This window comes from Cavia porcellus, unplaced genomic scaffold (genome assembly GCF_034190915.1).
Source record: "Cavia porcellus strain 051 isolate PalLab524CR breed Dunkin Hartley unplaced genomic scaffold, mCavPor4.1 scaffold_6, whole genome shotgun sequence".
Lineage (NCBI taxonomy): Eukaryota > Metazoa > Chordata > Mammalia > Rodentia > Caviidae > Cavia > Cavia porcellus.
Window position 1 is genome coordinate 27,307,943 of NW_026947489.1, and position 18,752 is coordinate 27,326,694.

Here is an 18,752-nt window from a genome sequence, read left to right on the forward strand (position 1 = left end):
ACCCACAGTGTGGGCCTTATCTTTGCAGGCTGACAAACTTGGATCTTGTTACTGCATCAGAACTGATCAGACCCAGTGGGATCAACTCAGTCAACCCCAACACATGAGAAACACAGAAACCCCTTTGAAAATGGGGACTGGGAAGAAGTGGGGTTCTGAAGTAGCAGTCTTTTCCAGTCACTAAAGTGATCATATGTGTAGTCCAAGGCCCTGTCTTTCTGAGTGGCGAGGTACATATGAAACCAAATGATCAATGAAAAGGTTGCTACCAGGTATGGAACACGAGCAGAGTGAAAGCTTTTGTCTGGGCCACAGTGAAGCCTGTGAAATCATTTCTAACCCATCTCCAAGAACCCTTCCCCTGGGACCACATCAGTGTTTGCCAGCTTTAGCTCCTTTTTGTCCCTTGCACAGGATTCTGAGGGCAACTCTTGGCTCTCTGGGCCTTCTTCTCTTACACTTCAGTGATTGCAAACCTTTTAGAGACTGAGTACGCAAGGTGCAATCCCTGATTTATCACAAGGTGCCAACACTGCAATTAAACCTGAATGTGTGGCTGTTGGAGCAATGCTAGGGCAGTTTGACTCACGTGCAGACAGTGAGGGCTGTGTGTGTCCACTGTGACACATATGCACTGCTCTCACCACCACTGCTCTTAACTGATACTATCCATTCCACCTTTTTCTCCAGATAGAGTACATCACAGTTAAGTAAGTGCCTGGATAAGAAGGTGCATGGGCTCTGGAACCAGACAGAGACAATCTGTCTACCATACTTACTCTATGGGTGGGGATGCTAGGAATTGAACCCAGAACCTTGCATGTGCTCTATTACTAAATTACATCCCCACTTACCGGGGATTAACTTTAGGCCTTCACACTGAACTATATTCCCCAGCTCTTCAATTCTCTTTTATTTTTTGTTTTGAGATGGGGGTCTTGTTAAATTGGCCAGGCTGGCTTGGAACTCACGATCCTCTTGCCTTGGCCTCCCGAGTAGCTGGAATTACAGGTATGGTCTACCACATCCAGTCACTTAGTTTCTTTAAATCTGTTTGCCATCTGCAAAAAGGGAATACTAAAAATACCAACTTCACAGAGTAGTGCTAAGTGCACAATTCAGCATATGTAATAGCAAATATATCCTTTTTTTTTTTTTTTTGTCTTTTTGAGACAGGGTTTCACTAAGCAGTTCAGGCTGGTTTTAACTCACTTTGTAGCCCCAGCTGGTCTCAAACTTGCAGCAATCCTCCTGGATTATCCTCTCAAGTACTGAGATTACAGCATGCACCACCACAGCCAGCAACAGCAAATATTATTCCAGCCAAATTCCAATTCTGTCTCTTTGTTATTATATCCAGGTCACCTTGACTAGAGTTTCAAGGGTTCTTCAGAGTATTCTGAGGACATTAGCAAGCAAGCAATCGCTTATACCTTATTCTTACAGATGTTTCATGTATTCTATAGGATACTTGTCATTCTCCAAACCATCCCAGCAGCACTAAGTCAGATGCACATAATCTTTACTGCTCACCTTATTTAAGAGTTCTCCACCAACTTTTGTTTTGAAGCCAATGAAGTGGTAAGGCTAGCTTTACTATACCCATGAAGTATTAGGCTCTCAAGTCTAAAATTTCATCATGTTTCCCTATAACACTCATCATCAAAGTGAGACCGAAGCCCCTGTAGTGTTTAATGGTATTTACTAAGTGACCAAACAGAGACCACCCTTTTGGGCTCCTATAAGTCGCTGTGCATGTCTCTAACAAATAGCTTACCAACTGTGTTAAATTTGTGTGCTAACTATGTGTCACAGTTAATTGTGTCAACTTGAGTAAGAAATGGCCAACTACCTTGGATCTAGGTGTGGAAGACTCAGCCTAGGGAGGATTGTCACCAGAATGGTGTGAAAAGGACATGAAGAAGGAAGGCTCGCTTCTGTTTCTTCACAGGAGCTCCAGTCTTCACCTTTATCTTGAAGGTCATCTCCTGGTTTCCAGCACAGACTCTTCAGCCTCCTCATAGGGACTCACACGGGACACAACACTGAGCCCCAGGCCTTCGACGGGATCCTCCGGAGCTCCACTGTGCAGATAGACCTTTTGTACTCTTCTACACCTGACTCTGTGGGTGGCCACTGTAAGTCAACCTCATAAATTCTTATATATTTGTATGTCTTGTATTAGATCCATTTCTCTAGTAAGCACTGATTGCAACAGTATGTCTCCATAACCTGACTATAAATTCCTCAGGAACAGAAACTATGTCTATCTCTCTTCATATCTCAACATCTTTGGCACAGTGCCTGGAACACTCTGAGCATTCAGTCAACTTTTGCTGAACTAAACAGCTAGAGTTCTCTCCTCTAAGATAATTAATATACCTACTACTTATCAGGAAGATCAGTCTTGGCCAAGGAGGAAAGTTTTTACTTGACCAGTCTGAAGTTAGCTCTCCAGAAACACAAGTTATACTTTTTACTGTTTTTTTTTTCCTAAGTTAAGGATGGACAAGGTTTTGCTTCCTTCTACTTATCAAAACAGCATTTTAAAATGCCATCTTGTGACTGAGTAAAGCACTTGCCTAGCATGTAAAAGCTCTTGGGTTTGGTTCATAGCACTGGAAAAATGAATAAATAAAGTAAAATGCCACCCTGGTCAAATCAATGATACGGAAGTCAGTAGTCAATGTCAGATTTTAGAATCATGAAGCTTCAGATAACATGGTGGTGTCCTCTGTCCCCAAAAGGAAAACATAATTTTTCTAGGGATTAGCCACTCAATTTGTAAGCACTTCATGAATTGCATTCTCTCCAATGCCCACCCAGGCAATTAAAAATTTCCTATGAGACACAGATAAACCTTTATTAAGGACATGCCCATTTGAGGTCAAATATTTCATGTGTTATTTTGGATGCAGAAAACAGGACCAAATTTCCTTCTCCATATCATCCTCTACCCAGTAGGAGATGTTGATTTTGGTTCCTTTTTCATACCTTTTACAATGAACATTTTTTTTAAAAATATATTTTACCTTTTAGGCAACTGTCTCACATTGGTTTTGAAAAAGAGTCGCCATAATAAAGAGGAAAACATTTTTCATCAGACTCTTGATGAAGGTAAAAGCTCATATGGGCAAAAGCTCAGAAGGGCAGCCAGGCATGGAGGTATATGCTTATTAACCCAGTAATCATCAGGAGGCCAAGGTAGGAGGATGAGCATTCAAGTCCAACCTAGGTTACATAGTGAGTTCAAGGCCAACCTGCAATATGACATAGAGATGTCTCAAAAATCCAAAGCCAAACCAAACCAAAAAACCCAGAAGGGCATTCATTATTTCATAATCTTTAAACCACTTTTAAATTTCCTTCATGTCTTACCATTAGAATATCTTCAGGGCCAGTAGTAAGCTGATGAATAATTTGAAACATCTGAAAACATCTGTAACATGAATGAAAAGTTTTAATATACTCTAGTCATCAAAAATTTGTCACTCAAGAGAAATTGCCTAAACTGAAAACATTACTGTATTTTAGACTAACAGGATATATTAAGATTTATAAAACCTTATCAAAGGTTTTTCAAACCTTTTTTCTGTTGTTGCTTTAGAATGATAATCAAATGGCTGAAAATTATAGTTCCCATTTTTCTGACCTCATCCCTGCAGTTTCTCCCACCCAGGGAAAGTTCCTATATGCCTGAAGTTTTAAGTCTAAAGGAAGCAGATAGCTTCACTAACAGTATAATCATTAAAAATACTGTCAACATTGACAGCTGAAAAAAATCCTGTTACGTTACATTCTCACTGCCAGATACTGATTCTATTCCTTTTACCTACTAAAATCTGAATTTTTATATATTACTTTTATAATCTCAAAATACTGACGACAAAAAAAAAAAAAAGAATTATTTCCTTAACCTTCTTAAACTCACTCTTCTAAAGTTCTTTTCTTTCCTTTGTCAATCACAGTCATCTGACTGTTGATGTTAAGATCTGGCTTCTTGGCTATTAATTTCTTCATGGTATCCGAACTAATGGATCCGTTCAGGTGGGCATGAAGTTCCTAAAACAAGAGACTACAGTCAATAAAAACCTAGAATCTGACACAGTGTCACACCATGTACTTGATGTTTTTACTTTGCACTAGGAAAACTGCCTATTAAGAGCTGAGCTATATAACCTCTAAAGTTTCTAATTCTACGCATAAAATTTATTTTTCTTTTGTGAAAGAAAGAACATTAAAGCTGGGAATACAGCTCAGTGGGAAAGCACTTGTCTAACAGGCTTAAGGACCTGGGTTCAATCTTTACTGCAAAAACAAACTAAAAACCATAAAGACCATTATAATCAGTAATTCTTCAAGAACTTGGTAGTTGATGTCTTACCACTTTGGGTAATTCCAAGTAAAAGTCTGTTGTCCACGGTTGCTGTCGTTCTGTCTCCATCATGATTTTACCAGGAAAAAAAATGGGTCCTTTTCCACTCTTACCCTTGGTTTGAATACCACAATGTATTTCAGTAAATTCTGTGCTCCTGGATTTTCTTCACATTCCTTCCACTCATTTTCATAAAGTTGGTTGTACATATAGTTCTGGGTTCAATTTCATCTATTTTAACAAATATGCATATGTTCAGATGCTGACATACAAGCCAAAAACCGAAACAAACCAAAACCCTATAGTTTTGCTAATTTATTCTTTAATGAGGGTATAATTTCAACTGGGGATTGAACAGCAAGTATCTGCACTGAGCCACATTCCCCAGGCCTTTTTTATTTTGAGGCATGGTCTTGCTAAGTCTCTAAGTTGCCCAGGGTAGGCTCAAACTTGTGATTCTCTTGCTTCAACTACTACAGTTCTGGCATTACAGGTCTGTACCTTCATGCCCAGCTTCCAAAGCTAATCTAAATGTGTCTGAGTAGGGAAATGATTAGTAAGCAACACATAAGAAATTAAGGAAAGGTCTCAAGCTATTATGAGATGTATTAAGACCTAAAATTTGGTAGTGTATCCCTTGCCTATTGATACTTTCTATAAACAACTTCAAATATTAGAAGTTTTGTTAAGTCTTATTTTGGATAAAAAATATAGACTTACATTTTGATTTATTAGAATATATAAAGGAAGAGCAGACATGTGGAATCAGATGGACCAACATTTGCCCATTTACCAGTTCTGCATTCCAGCAGCTTCATGGACTCAGTCAGTTATCCTCATGGCTTCAGTTTCCTTGTTTGTAAAAATAGGATAAGAATGCAGAATAGCTCTGAGATTAATAATGTAATTGACAGGGCTGGGGTTTAGCTCAGCAGTATAAGTATCTGCCTGGCAAGCACAAGGTCATGAGTTCAATCCACAGTACCAAAAAAAAGTAATTGATCTTCTATGTTCCCATATAGTTCACTGACTAATTTTAACTCCCTTAGGTTTCTTGAGAACAGAGACTGTTGCTCATTCTGTCACCTTGCTACCTAGCACAGTGCTGATACACTGCAGGTGATAAATCACTCTTAACATCTCTTTACCTCTGAAACATTCCAAATGAAGTTTAGTGACTTTCAAAGTAGCTACCTTGACCCCTGGGTTAGGAAGAATAGCAGTTTCCATGTATTCAAAACCTGCCAGATTTGTAGCAAACACATTTAATAATATTATCTTTAATTCTCACAGTAACTTTACAATGATTACTACAATAAAATTAATAAATGATACTCATCAGGTCTAAATAAGTTATCCAGATAGTAAAATGTTTAATAAAGAAAATAGTTTAGTCAGGTATGATGGTGCATCCCTGCAATCCCAACTACTGGGGAGGCTGACACAGGAGGATCACAAGTTCAAGGGCAGCCCAAGCAACATAACAAAATCTTTAACAAATTAAAAATTAAATAAAAAGGACCAAGAATGAAATTCAGCACTCCCTGGGTTCAATCTGCAATACTGCAGAAGAAAAGAAAATAGTTTACACAGGTCCATCAGAGCCATAAAAAGCCACAGAAAAACCCAATCAGTATGGGATAAAAGTAACATTTCAATGTACTGCTAAAGTAAGTGCTCCATAAAGAGTAAAAATGGAAAAGATGCACTATTTAATCAATGGTGTTTAAAATCTCTACTGAAAACATATAAATGACTTTCCTGAAGTGGGAAAATATACCTATTCTTGCACAGGTAAAATCAATTTATCATAAATTTTCCCTTCACAATACTAGGGATTAAGCCCAGGGGCACTCTACTACTAAGCTACATCCTCAGTCCTTTTTTCAAAATTTTGTTAAAGGTCTCCAAAAGTTGCCCAGGCTGGCCTGAAATGTGCAATATGCCTGCCTCAACTTCCTATGTAGCTGGGAGGACAGGTGCATGCCATCATGCCTGGCCATCCATCACAAATTGATTTACAGACTAAGCATCCCTTAGCCCAAATTCTTTTGACCAGTAATGTTCCTTATTTTGGAATATCTGTACACAAGTGAGGTATCTGGGGAACTGGACCCAAACCTAAATATGAAATTCATCTATTTCACACACACATTTTGCATATGGCCTAAAAGTTAGTTACCTTTGGAGACAGGATCTTGCTATATAATCCAGGTTGGTCTTGAATTCACTGTGTGGGCCTGGCTGGCTAGAACTCAAGATCCTCCTGCCTCAACTTCCCAGAGTGCAGGGATTACAAGAAGATGCCACTATGTCCAGCTCAGAAGCAATCGTATACAATATGTTTAACAATTTTGTGCATAAAAAAAGTTTCACAGTATGAAATTTTCTACCTGCAACATTATGTCAATGTTCAAAAAATTTCAGACATTAGGCATTTCAAATTCTAGCCAGGCCTGGTGGTGCATGCCTGTAATCCTGGCACTCTGAGAAGTTGAGGCAGGAGAGTCACAAGTGCAAAACTCACTCTGGGCAATTTAGCAGCTTAGCGAAACCCTGACTAAAAGGGAAAAAAATGGGAGGAGGGTATTCTGGAGAAGTAATTCAGTGCTAAGATTCTGGATTGAGTCTCCAATTTCACACATATGTATGTATACACAGACAGACACATATACACACAGATTTTAAAAGAATGCTTAACCTATATAAGTATTTTTAAGAAACAACTTGGCACCCAGGTGTGGTGGCACATGCCTGTAATCCCAGTGCTTGGGAGGCTGAGGCAGGAGGATCCCTGCAAATTGCGGACCAGCCTGGGCTACACAGTGAGCTTAACACCAGCTTGAACTACATAATGAGACCCTATCTCAAAAAGATAAAAAAAAAGAAAGAAAGAAAGAAAGAAAGAAAGAAAAGAAAAAACCAATTTAGCAGTATCAATGTAACAAAAAAAAATTTTTTTTGGCCTCAGTAACCTTTATGAATTTATGCTATATCTTATACAATATGTACCAGTACATTTCTTTTTTAAAAACTTTATTAAAAAATTAATACTGGGGCTGGGGATTTAGCTCAGTGGCATAAGTGCCTGATTGCAAGCAGGTAGTCGTGAGTTCGATCCCCGGTACTGATAAAAAGGAAAAAGACAAAAAAAAATTAATACTAAAACTTTAATGACACAATCAACTCTAACAGATAAAGTCAGAGATACTGTATTTTCTCTACTAATCCAAAGGCTAACTATAGAAGAGTAATAAAGAGGACTTCGGAGAATATGGCAGACAGATAGCAGCAGCTATGGAGGCTCTCTGAAAGACCCAGCTTAGAATTCAGGAATGGTGCAGAGTAAGGAATCATAAGCAAGAGGAGATATGCCCTGCTGACCCAAGAATGAACTGGGCTGAGAGAAACCAACTGGGAACGCAATCTTGGTGCTATAACAGGAACAGAAAAGCCTCAGTGTGGAAGCTGGAGCCTGCACCATTGGAAGGCGAGATTTGGGTTTCCCGCCACCGCTGCTGCGTCTGTGTCTGCTCGGCAGGGAGAGAGATGCGCGAAAGCTCTGAGAATGGGAATCAGTGAACGGAGTTGACAGCAGGATGGGCGGGGAGCTGTGCATCGACTTGCAGTGAGTGAGAGAAACTGGGACTCTTCCACTGTCTAGGAAACTCCAACAAAGGACATTCTGGGACCGGGCAGACTTGCGGGAACAGGGCGCTGTAGTGACTTCAGTCACATATCCCCCTCTCAAGCAGGATTGGTGAGCAGTGCCTAGCTTACGTGAAGCTGCTAGCTGAGACCCAGTAGGCTAGCACAATCCAGGTCCCAGCGCTTGAAGGTAGGTTGACCTGGAGGGGCGGCCCTGCATAGGCTGTCCGGTCTGCAACTTCCTGGTGCACTGCGGTGGGCAGGAACACCTAGCTGGCACAATTCAATCAGACTGTGGCCGACAGGGAAGGAAGCTGGGCCTCTTATATATGCTTGCATATATAAGGAACAAAGAATATGGGAAAAGGGAGCAACAAGAGAGAAAGAGGCAATCCTGAGAAAGAGGCAATAGCAGACACAGCACCAATAGATATAAAGCACTATCTCCAGAGCCTCATAGACGAGTTCAGGAATGAAGTTATTAATGACCTGAAGCTAGACATAAGCAGAATAGTTAGAGAAATGCCTTAGCATTTCACTACCCAAGAAAAAACAGATGGTGGAATGGAAGAACAGAAAAAGAGGGGAGAATTGTTTGATGGAGAAAATAGAGGAAGCATAGAATACGTGAAGCAGGTTCAAAGAGATTACCAGGAAACTAAAAACTATCAAAAACTGGCATAACAGCTTGAAAGAAACTAAGGACAGACTATCTGAACTGGAGGGCAGATTTATAATATGGGAGCATGAAATGAAAAACTTCTTAAAACTAACAAAGAAACAAACAGCAATAATACAAAGACTAGAAGATGATAAGAGGATCTATAACTTAAGAATTAAGAACATAAAAGAAGAAGTAGGGAAACAAACAAATGAACTACAAAAGCTACTCACAGAAATAATCCAGGAGAATTTTCCTAATTTAGCAAAAGGTAAAGATAGTCAGTTGTATGAAGCATACAGGACCCCAGCCACCTACAACCCAAACAGAGCTACACCCAGGCATATAATAATCAAAATTCCAGAAATCCAATACAAGAACAGAATATTAAAAGCCGTTAGAGACAAGAAACAGATCACTTACAAGGGAACACCCATCAGAATTACAGCAGACTTCTCGACACAAACCATCAAATCACGAAGAGTGTGGGGGGAAATAATTTAAGCTTTGAAAGATAATAACCTCCAGCCAAGATTGATACATCCTGCACAACTATTCCTGGAAATTGATGGAAAAACAAGGTGCTTCCAGGATAAAGAGGAACTAGGGGAATATGCAACCACCAATTCAACTCTACAGTGAATACTGCAGGATATTCTAAAAAAGAAAAATACAAAGAATCCAGAAATAGTGGCAGAGAGGCCACAATGAATGGAGCAGAAAACAAAATGAAGAAGACAAACTGACAACTAATGACAGAAAAAGAGCCCAACAGAAATGAGGCAGAGAAGATTGGATGATAGGAACAGCTATTTTGGAGAAAATGACATCATAATAGGTGATACTGATTTAGTATCATCTTGTTTTGAAGTCTCATCAAGCTTTTGTTCTTCCGTCTCCATTGGTCTAAACAGGTTGTATCTTATTGGATTTTATTATATGTGATAGTATAAACAAAAACTTTTATAGACAAGGAGATCATACAGAAACCATTGTTCATTTTCTGTTAGTTGATTCTAAATACCCTGTAATACTGTCATTCTCTTAAATGGTTTTACATTGTTTTGATATATTTGATGCTACAGTATACAAAGTTATACTCAAAGATTTCAAGGAAAGAGACAATATGGTAACTACTTTTAGGTCGGGATTATCTTGTGGTGAAACACTATTTTGCTTAAATGGTTATGTTTTGATCTGCACTGTTTTGCTGTTATGCCCTCTTTTATCTCAATCTCCATTTTGTTATTTACTTTTTTATTTTTATCCTCTTAATTAAGGGAAAAATATAAAAAATAACAGGATATATTATAGTAACCCACTTTGACTTTCCATTATCTTGACTTGAAGCCCTGTATTGCTCTCAGCATCTTGTTTTGACTGATGTTCCTCTATCCTGTTTTGTTTGATAGTACCAGGTTTGAAAGTTTAGGCAACAGCTGTGAAGATAGTGGGATTCATTATGACGCCCATTCTGGCTGACTATTATCTACTTTTGAAGACCTGTAATGTCTCCAATGTTTTGGTTTTGTTGGTCTCGTTCTTTACTGTTTTGTTCAATTTTATTGTAACTGATGATATAGGCAATTCTATTAAAGACAGTGGGAGGCATTATGGTAACTATTGTTGATCACCTTGTATTATGCTTTTACATTATCTATTATGTCCACCCTTTTGATTTGACTGACTCTGTTCTGTTATGTCACATTTGGTCTCTTCCAAAAAGTAATAAGAACTGTGGGAGCAACAAAACCCAAAATGTGTAATTGTCATTGTACAAAAGAGAGGAAAAGAAAGTGCTCTAAATGATATAACTGCATGTATATTTAAGTGTATAAGATAGATAATGATATTACTCAGTTTTGTTGGATCATTGAACAGAACTGTTTGCAGTTTCACTGTTGGTATGTCCACTTTATAAGCTTTAATTTTGTAACTTGAACAACTATTTCTAAGATGACAATATGTAATCCATTAACTAGTGATTTCCTACTGTTTATTTTTTTTTCCTGTAAATCTGTATAACTTGTACCCTTTTTCTGCTTTTTTTTCTTTTTCTCCTTAAATAAAATTAAAAAAAAAAAGAGTAATAAAGAATCCTATTCACATGAGATTGGACGCATTCAGGGTAGTTTGGCCATATACTGGAATCCCACTTAGTCTGATTCAAAAGAATACTAATTCAATGGTTTCTTAGTATGGAAAAAAAAAAGAATACTAATATTTAATCCTGTTTATAAAGTCAAAGAATGAAAATTTGCAGTTAAAACACTGAGAAAGCCACATGTTTAGGTAATATGTCTTTGAAAGTCTAAAAGAAGAAATATAAGACCTAAGTTTTCAATGGCATATGTGCTATTAACATATGTTCTGAAATCTGGTAGGTCACATCAGTCCTTGAATTAAAAAATAAAACCAAGGGGCTGGGGATTTAGCTCAGCGGCATAAGTGCCTGCCTTGCAAGCAGGCAGTCGTGAGTTCGATGCCTGGTACTGATAAAAATGAAAAAGACAGAAAATAATAATAATAATAATAAATAAAACCAAAAAACAACTGAGCATTGTAATTTTTCAGTGCCACTATAGCTTTCTTTCACATCATTTTAATGTTAATGTTCACTGTAAACCATTTTCACATTCATCAAGAAATCTTTGAATAGCAGTCCTTTCTGATCTGAGGTCTTAGAACCTTTCAGATTCAATGTGTTCAGTGGTCCCACTGACCTTATGCTTAGTATCACTTTTCTTTGATTCACTTCCCTGTCCCCTCAGAAAAGGAGCTCAGAATATTAAAAATGTTTACTATTTACAATGCACCTATTAGAGGAGTTAGCTACTGAGCTAAGTGTCTCAGAAGGTTATTTTAGGTCCTCACAACAACCTATGAGATATTACTGTCCTCACTTTACCTAAGAATAAGCAAAGTTTAGGAAATCGTAAGGTTCTCAAATCACAAATTTTGCTCTATTCTTTTTTCTTACATCACTCTTTTTGATTTGATTACAAAAAAGGAATATTTTAACTTAACATTTACATTTTACTAACTTTTCATTAAGGATCCATCCAAAGATCCAGAAACCTCATATATGAATTCTTTTCCCAATTCCTCTACAAGCACTTCTGAAGTCCTCAAGTCCACAGATCCAAGTGCTTTATTTACACTGACAACCCTGCCACTAACTTTACAGAGAAAACAGAAGCCATAAGACATGAATTTTTTCTATTTCTCTCTGCTCTACAGCTAAACTTATACTCTTTTGAGTCAGAGAAAAAAAAATACATTTTCCTGCCCCCAAGACTAATGTGTACCCAGGATCCCCATTTTATTCCTATCTATTCCAAGCTGTTACCCTACCAGTGAGTTACTTTCCAATTTTTATGTTCCTTCAACTTCCCCTCTCTACAGGCTGATCTCCCTCAGACACAACATGCATGTGCACGTTTTTGCTTCCACATTCTTCTTTAAATATTGCCTCATCTCTTTGCTTGTAAGCCAACCTCCTTTGAAAGCACAATTTACACTAGATGCTTCCATTAACTTTTCTCCCATTCAATGTGACACAGATTCTCCCCTCATTATGCCAGACTCTTCTCTCCCAAAGGATATTAACGCCAAAGGTAAGGAGAATTTTCAAACTAGGAAATCTTTGTATCAGTGTAACATTTTTCTTAGCTCTAACATCCAAATCAGTTGGACTCATACCCTTATCCATTATGTGTTACTACTTGAGGTTAACCATACTTAAAAGTCATCCAAATTTCCTTCTCTATATCAGCCAGTCAGCAAAATAATACATTTCCTAAATAGCTCTGATACTGGTTTCTTACTGATGGTTTCTTACTTACTCCTAGGCATGCAATTTAGGAACTTTATTTTAAACTTCAAGTTGGACTTCCTCCTTAAAAGCAATATTCACAATATGGCAGAGAGAATAATCACCTCTTTTCCATGACTAGCTGTCGAGGACCACACTCAACGCTACTTTCGCATTACATAAGATTGCAAGTGAAGGAAAGCAGCATTTTACAGATGAGAAACAGGGTGAGTGGATTAACTATTGTCAGTTAGTAGAGAATACAAGGGAATCAAAAGTATGTACCTGTGACGTGATGGTTATTTTAAATATAAATTATCTTTAATTTTCTTTTTCTTCACCTTCCATACGACCTGACTTTTTTTTTTCTCCAGACTTAATGGGTTCTGTTTTGCACGACGAGCACAGTAAATAAATTAGCAACTACACTAGCATTCCAAGCACGATCTCTTCTGGCCCGTTTAAGGTCCCAGGGGCTGAGTCTTTGTGCCTACCAAAGCCCTTCCTTTGCCATCCAAGACAATCAGTACGTCAGTCCCCGGACTCACCTCCTCGATTTTTCAGCTACAAGGGCCCAGACAAGTATCCCTTCACACTGAAAGGCAGGTAGAAAAGTTACAACCTGTGCTACCCTAACACGCTGTCATTCACTCTCCGGGAAAACGTAATCCTGAGAATCAGACAAAGAACGTTCGCAGCTGACTTTGCCACTTAACCTAGCACTGTGGCTAATCCTGATTGCCTAGCTGCGCTCTGCCCGGAAGTGACGCATGCGTGCGCCCGGACCGGCGCGTCCAGAAAAGGGGCGGTTCTTCCGTTCCGAGCGCGCAGTGAGGGTTGGCTGTACCGGCTCCGAAAGTTGCTCTTGTTTCCTGGCCATGGGCCCACGGAGCCGTGAGCGCCGGGCAGGAGCAGTACAGAAAACCAATGACAGTAGCGCCCTCAGCAAGAGTTCTCTAGCCTCGCGCGGGTACGTAGACGATGCCTTCACCTCGCTGCTGGTCCCAGCGACCGCGCGCCGCACGCCCCTTATTCACCGGGGCTACTACATCCGCGCACGCGCCGTGCGCCACTGCGTGCTCGCCTTCCTCAAACTGACGAGCGCTGGCCCAGAAGCGCGTCGCTCCCAGATCCTGTCTCTTGGCGCGGGCTCTGACTCACTGTATTTCCACCTCAAAGCTTCAGGCCTTCTGGCCGGGGCTGGAGTCTGGGAAGTGGATTTCCCGGTCGTGGCGCGGCGCAAGGCGGAGAGGATCGAGGAGACGCCGGAATTGTGCGCGTTAATCGGGCCTTTCCAAAGGGGCAGACCCGAGTCGACGTTGTGCTTCGAGAGCTTGGACTACCACATCCTGGGCCTGGACCTGCAGCAGCTGCAGCAACTAGAAGAGGCCCTGGATGCGGCTGGCCTGGACGCAGCCATACCCACCCTGCTTCTGGCCGAGGCCGTACTCACCTACCTCCAGCCCAGCAGTGCTGCAGCCCTCATTGCCTGGGCTGCCCGGCGTTTTTCTAATGCCTTTTTCGTGGTATATGAGCAAATGAAGCCACAAGATGCCTTTGGCCAGGTCATGTTGCAACATTTTCAGCAGCTGAATTCTCCCCTACATGGCCTGGACCTCTTTCCTGACGTGGAGTCCCAGCGATGCCGCTTCCTTGAAGCTGGCTGGCCTGCCTGCAGTGCCATGGACATGAATGAATTCTACCGCTGCTTCCTCCCTGCAGAAGAACGGCAGCGGATGGAACATCTTGAACCCTTTGATGAATTTGAAGAGTGGCATCTGAAGTGCTCCCACTATTTCATTCTGACAGCTTCTAAGGGAGATACCCTCTCCCAGGCTCTTTTGTTGGCTCCCTTAGAGGCATTTCCTCAGGTAGATCCAGCTTCGCCTTCAGGGGTCTTTCCTGCCAAAGTGGTCACTAATGGCAGCCAGGGTTCAAACCTTAAGAGATATGGTCACGCCTCTGTCCTCTTGAGCCCTGGGATTGTCCTCAGTGCAGGAGGATTTGGAGAACAGGAAGGACGGCATTGCCGAGTGAGCAAACTTCACTTGTTCTCAAGATACTCTCATGTTGAATGGAAAAGCAGCCAAATATATTGTTGGGGGACTGGACTCCAGTGGGATGGACGCCTTTATCATACCATGACAAGACTTTCAGATACTCAGGTTCTGGTTCTGGGAGGGAGACTCTCCCCAGTAAGTCCAGCCTTGGGGGCTGTCCAACTTCATTTACGTAAGAGTGGGGATAATAGCACTGAATCCATAAATGTGACAGTAACAAAGGTTGACTTGGAAGATTACACTTTGTCATGTTGGCGGCATTCAACAACAGAAGTGTCTTATCAGAATGAGAAATACTTGTTTGTGTATGGGGGTCGGAATGTAGTGGAACCAGTGCTAAGTGATTGGCATTTCCTACATCTAGGAACAATGGCTTGGGTCAAGATCCCAGTGAAAGGGGGTGCACCTGACCCTCGGCATTCCCATAGTGCCTGCCCTTGGCAAGGAGGAGCCCTTATTGCTGGAGGTCTTGGAGCTTCTGAAAAGCCATTGAAATCTGTAGTCTTCCTGAGACCAATCTCTTGTGGATTCCTGTGGGAATCAATAGATATCCAGCCTCCCATTACCCCAAGGTACTCCCACACATCTCATGTATTTAATGGACAGCTTCTGCTGGTTGGAGGGGTCTGGATTCATTCCTCCTCGGTTCCTGGAGTGACTGTTATCAATTTGAGTACAGGATTGAGCACTGAGTATCAGATTGACACAACAAGTGTGCCATGGCCACTAATGTTGCACAACCATACCAGCATTCTCCTTCCCGAAGAACGACAGCTCCTGCTCCTTGGAGGTGGTGGGAACTGCTTTTCCTTTGGCACTTACTTCAACCCTCATACAGTGACTCTAGACCTTTCTTCTTTAAGTCCTGGGCAATAAAAATGATGCTTGATATAGATAACAAAGGTGTCTGCAAATAGACCTTGAGTTTGGTTGTAGAACTGCCATACCACCACCAGCACCACCCTCTTTTATTCCTTTGCACTATTAAATGCAGAAAATGAAAGTTATTAAAATGCCAACAGAGAAATAGTGTGATTAAACAGGAAATTGGCCACCCAGCTGTAAAGTAGAAAGCATCTAAATTCATGTATTCAGTTGATTGGACTTCTCATTTTCAAATCTAAAAGTTACTCATTTATTGAATTTAAAAGCAAAGCCAGATGTGGTGGTATACACTTGTAATCACAGTATTTGGGAAACTGAGGCAGGAGAACTGCAAATTCAAGGCCAACCTGAACTACATATCAAGACTGTCTCAAAAAAATCAAATAAATAAATGTAATACATTCTCTATTATTATTATTATTATTATTATTATTTTGTCTTTTTTTCGTTTTTACTGGTACCAGGGATCAAACTCACGACTGCCTGCTTGCAAGGCAGGCGCTTATGCCGCTGAGCTAAATCCCTAGCCCCGAGTAATACATTCTCTAACCTGGCCTTTGTGACTTGAGACTGTACCTTGGAAAAAGTTTCAAATAGTTCCTTAGCAAGAATGCAAGGTTGAAAGTAGTTCAAGAAACATTATTGGCCTAATTCTTGGTGAAACCTGAAATGAACACAGTTGTTTAAATTACTATGCTTGTAAATGCAAACCAGAATTCAGTATTAATGAGAACATTTGCACAGCAGTTGAAAACCATGCTTTTGATCAAGTTTTGCCACTGGTGTTATATTTATTTAAATGTATAAATGCCAGCAAACTAAATAATTCATTCTAATCATAGTTTAATGTGCTGTTCCAGATCTGTTCCAAACAGCCATCACTCTGTTCTGTGCCCTGTGGGAAGCCGCCTGAGATGGCGCCCATTTCCTGCTTCCGGGTTCTTCTGCTTCTCTGTGATTGGATACTGCTTCCCCTTATAAGAGGTTGTTCCTGCCCCCAACGGGCGGAAGAGGAATCAACGTTGAGGGTGGCGGACCTTGTTAGGTCCGGTTCGCTGTACGCAATAAAGTTTGAGAGCTGATCCTGCTCGAGTTTGGTCTCCTGTCTCCCGCGGCTCCGGTCAGTGCCCCAGGCAGTTTACCTTTATGGAGTGCGCCAATTAGCATTTTTTTTTTTGGTGCCAGGGATCAAACTCTCAACCATGCCCTTGCAAGGCAGGCGCTTATGCCACTGAGCTAAATCCCCAGCCTTTTTTTTTTTTAATTGGTACCAGGGATTGAACTCAGGACCACCTGCTTGCAAGGCAGGTGCTTATGCTGCTGAGCTAAATCCCCTCCGATCAGCATTCTTGTCTCATGGTTTCTAGTTGAGTTCCACTGGCTAGAAGCACTGAAAAAAGGGGATGGGGGCAAAAAGAGTGATTGAGTATTTGTAGCTCTTTCCCTGATGGTCTACGGGTTAGCAGCAGCAGCTTACTTTTCTGTCAAAGGCTACAGCTCTCATCATGTAGTCCTCTCCTGTAATAGTTCTAATTCTGCATCAATCCAGGCTTCAGTAATCGCCTTTTCCTTGACCACTTCAGGCCTGGCCTAGGAGTTGTAATGGCTCATTGTTACGGACTTGCCCAATTAAAACTAAGCAACATGTAGCTATTTAAGCTAATTAAGATTAAATAAAATTTGGGCTATAGATGATAGAATCACCTATGACTAGCAAGCGTGAAGCCCTGGGTTCAAACTTCAGCACACACACACGCAAAGTTCAATTGATGTGCTTTGAAATTTTATTGTAGTTTTTTCTCTATATTTGAATAAAATGGATTTGAAAAAAATAAATACAATAAAATGAATTCAGTGGCTTTAACCACATTTTAAAGGCTCAGTAGCCACATGACGCCAATAGCATTTTTATTAGACATGTAGATATAAAATATCTTCATTATTGCAGAACTAACTGGACATCACTGAGGCATTTTACCATCTTTGTTTTCCTTAATCCTGGTCACCCCCTTATAATGGCATATTCATTTAACTCAGCTTTTAAATGCAGGGGATAATCTGTCTCCTGAGAGTCTTTCTTTTTTTCTTCCTTTGCTTCCAACTAAGTTAAGTCTTTCTATTCTTCTGGTAATCTCTTTCAGGGCTAACTACTTCCATTGTAGGTGATGAAATATATAAGGCTCCACTTCCAAGTGTTGGCACTGCTATAAACAACATACTCTTTTTTTTTTCCCTTCCCTACAATTCAGAATTAAAACTTTGATTCCTATGTTCCAGTCTCAGAAGTAGTTTCCACTGCAGAAGTTATTTGAAGATAGTCTTAATGCTTTTTAATGGTGATAAACAGGCTCTATCTTCTCCACAAACACTACAATGAACTTAGTTTATACTTGTATGAAACTAAGAGGCATTCTTTCAAATGAGTTTAAAGGCACTTTATCTTTAGACAACCTACATGACTTGTGTTTTCCCTAAAAAATGCCTTCACTTCCAATAAATCATGGTCAAAATAAATTGAAGCATTCAAGATAATATCAGACCCATTTGTTTAAAATCCTGGTGTTGTGTGGATGACAAGTAGCAACCAGTTATGATGTGAGATCCAAGGTAATCAGCAAATCAATTAACATTTTCTTCATTTCTAAACTATCCTTAAAGAAAATCATAAATTGGGGCTGAGGATATAGCTCAGCAGTATAAGCACCTGCCTGGCAAGCATGAGGCTGAGTTCAATCCTGGATACCAAAAAAAAAAAAAAAAAGTCATATTTAGGGTCACACTATCCTCAATGGGAGTCCAGGAAAGCAACTATGCCATCTGGATCATGTTTGCACCAATAAAGAACTGAGAGTTTTCAAAATTAGCAAGGATGTGCTTGATATGTTCTGCAGACCCTGTCATAAACAGTTTTACTCTTTCTAGTCTTTGTTCTTCAAGTTTGCCTTTGATTGATTTCATATAATCTATGATGTACTGCTCATAGGACTCTTTTGTGAAGCTGGTTTCCTGCAAGTGATGGTTTATGACAGTATCAACACCAGTGACTACTGTGCTTTCAGGGCTCTTACCCTCCAGACTTTCAGCGGAGTCATTTCCAGTGTTGAACGAGCATCAGTGTTACCCTCTGTTCTACCCACCATCTTGCCCTCCACCTCCAGGCACAGCCCATCCTTGATCTCCCGGGTCTTGTAAATGTTGGACAACATGTTGTGGCGATGAGGCTTCAACAGATAATCATGATGGTGGCTGAAGAGAGACAGCGGCCTTGCTAGCTTAGCAGGAGCCAAGAGCTTAGAGCAAGCGTGTAAT

At 40.3% G+C, this 18,752-nt stretch overlaps 2 protein-coding genes across 10 annotated transcripts in view; one reads left to right on the forward strand and one right to left on the reverse strand.

Annotated features, from left to right (window-relative positions):
- Positions 1 to 13,274, reverse strand: part of Adal (adenosine deaminase like) — a 31,712-nt gene extending 18,438 nt beyond the window's left edge. Inside the window, exons 1-5 of one of the 7 annotated variants that reach the window (XM_013158807.3) lie at positions 13,047 to 13,274; positions 5,096 to 5,227; positions 4,385 to 4,606; positions 3,932 to 4,062; positions 3,379 to 3,439 (exon numbers count right to left, since the gene is read on the reverse strand). In XM_013158807.3, coding sequence (XP_013014261.1) covers positions 3,379 to 3,439; positions 3,932 to 4,062; positions 4,385 to 4,447 — 255 coding nt within the window. In that variant the 5' untranslated portion in view covers positions 4,448 to 4,606; positions 5,096 to 5,227; positions 13,047 to 13,274. Of the gene's footprint in view, positions 1 to 1,852; positions 3,261 to 3,378; positions 3,442 to 3,917; positions 4,064 to 4,384; positions 4,607 to 5,095; positions 5,228 to 12,783 lie in introns of those variants that run through there. The other 6 variants (XM_063250179.1, XM_003475722.5, XM_063250180.1 and 3 more) reach the window with 6 other exon arrangements.
- Positions 13,275 to 13,288: 14 nt separating this feature from the next.
- On the forward strand, positions 13,289 to 16,525 carry Lcmt2 (leucine carboxyl methyltransferase 2). 3 transcript variants are annotated; one of them, XM_063250177.1, is made up of 2 exons: positions 13,289 to 15,130; positions 16,304 to 16,525. In XM_063250177.1, exons 1-2 carry the CDS (start codon positions 13,377 to 13,379, stop codon positions 16,422 to 16,424), a joined length of 1,875 nt encoding a protein of 624 aa, XP_063106247.1. In that variant the 5' UTR covers positions 13,289 to 13,376; the 3' UTR covers positions 16,425 to 16,525. The 3 variants fall into 3 exon arrangements, with proteins under 3 accessions (XP_063106247.1, XP_013014260.2, XP_003475769.3); XM_013158806.3 differs by having other exon boundaries at positions 13,291 to 15,348; XM_003475721.5 differs by having other exon boundaries at positions 13,291 to 16,525.
- The last annotated feature ends 2,227 nt before the right edge of the window (positions 16,526 to 18,752 follow it).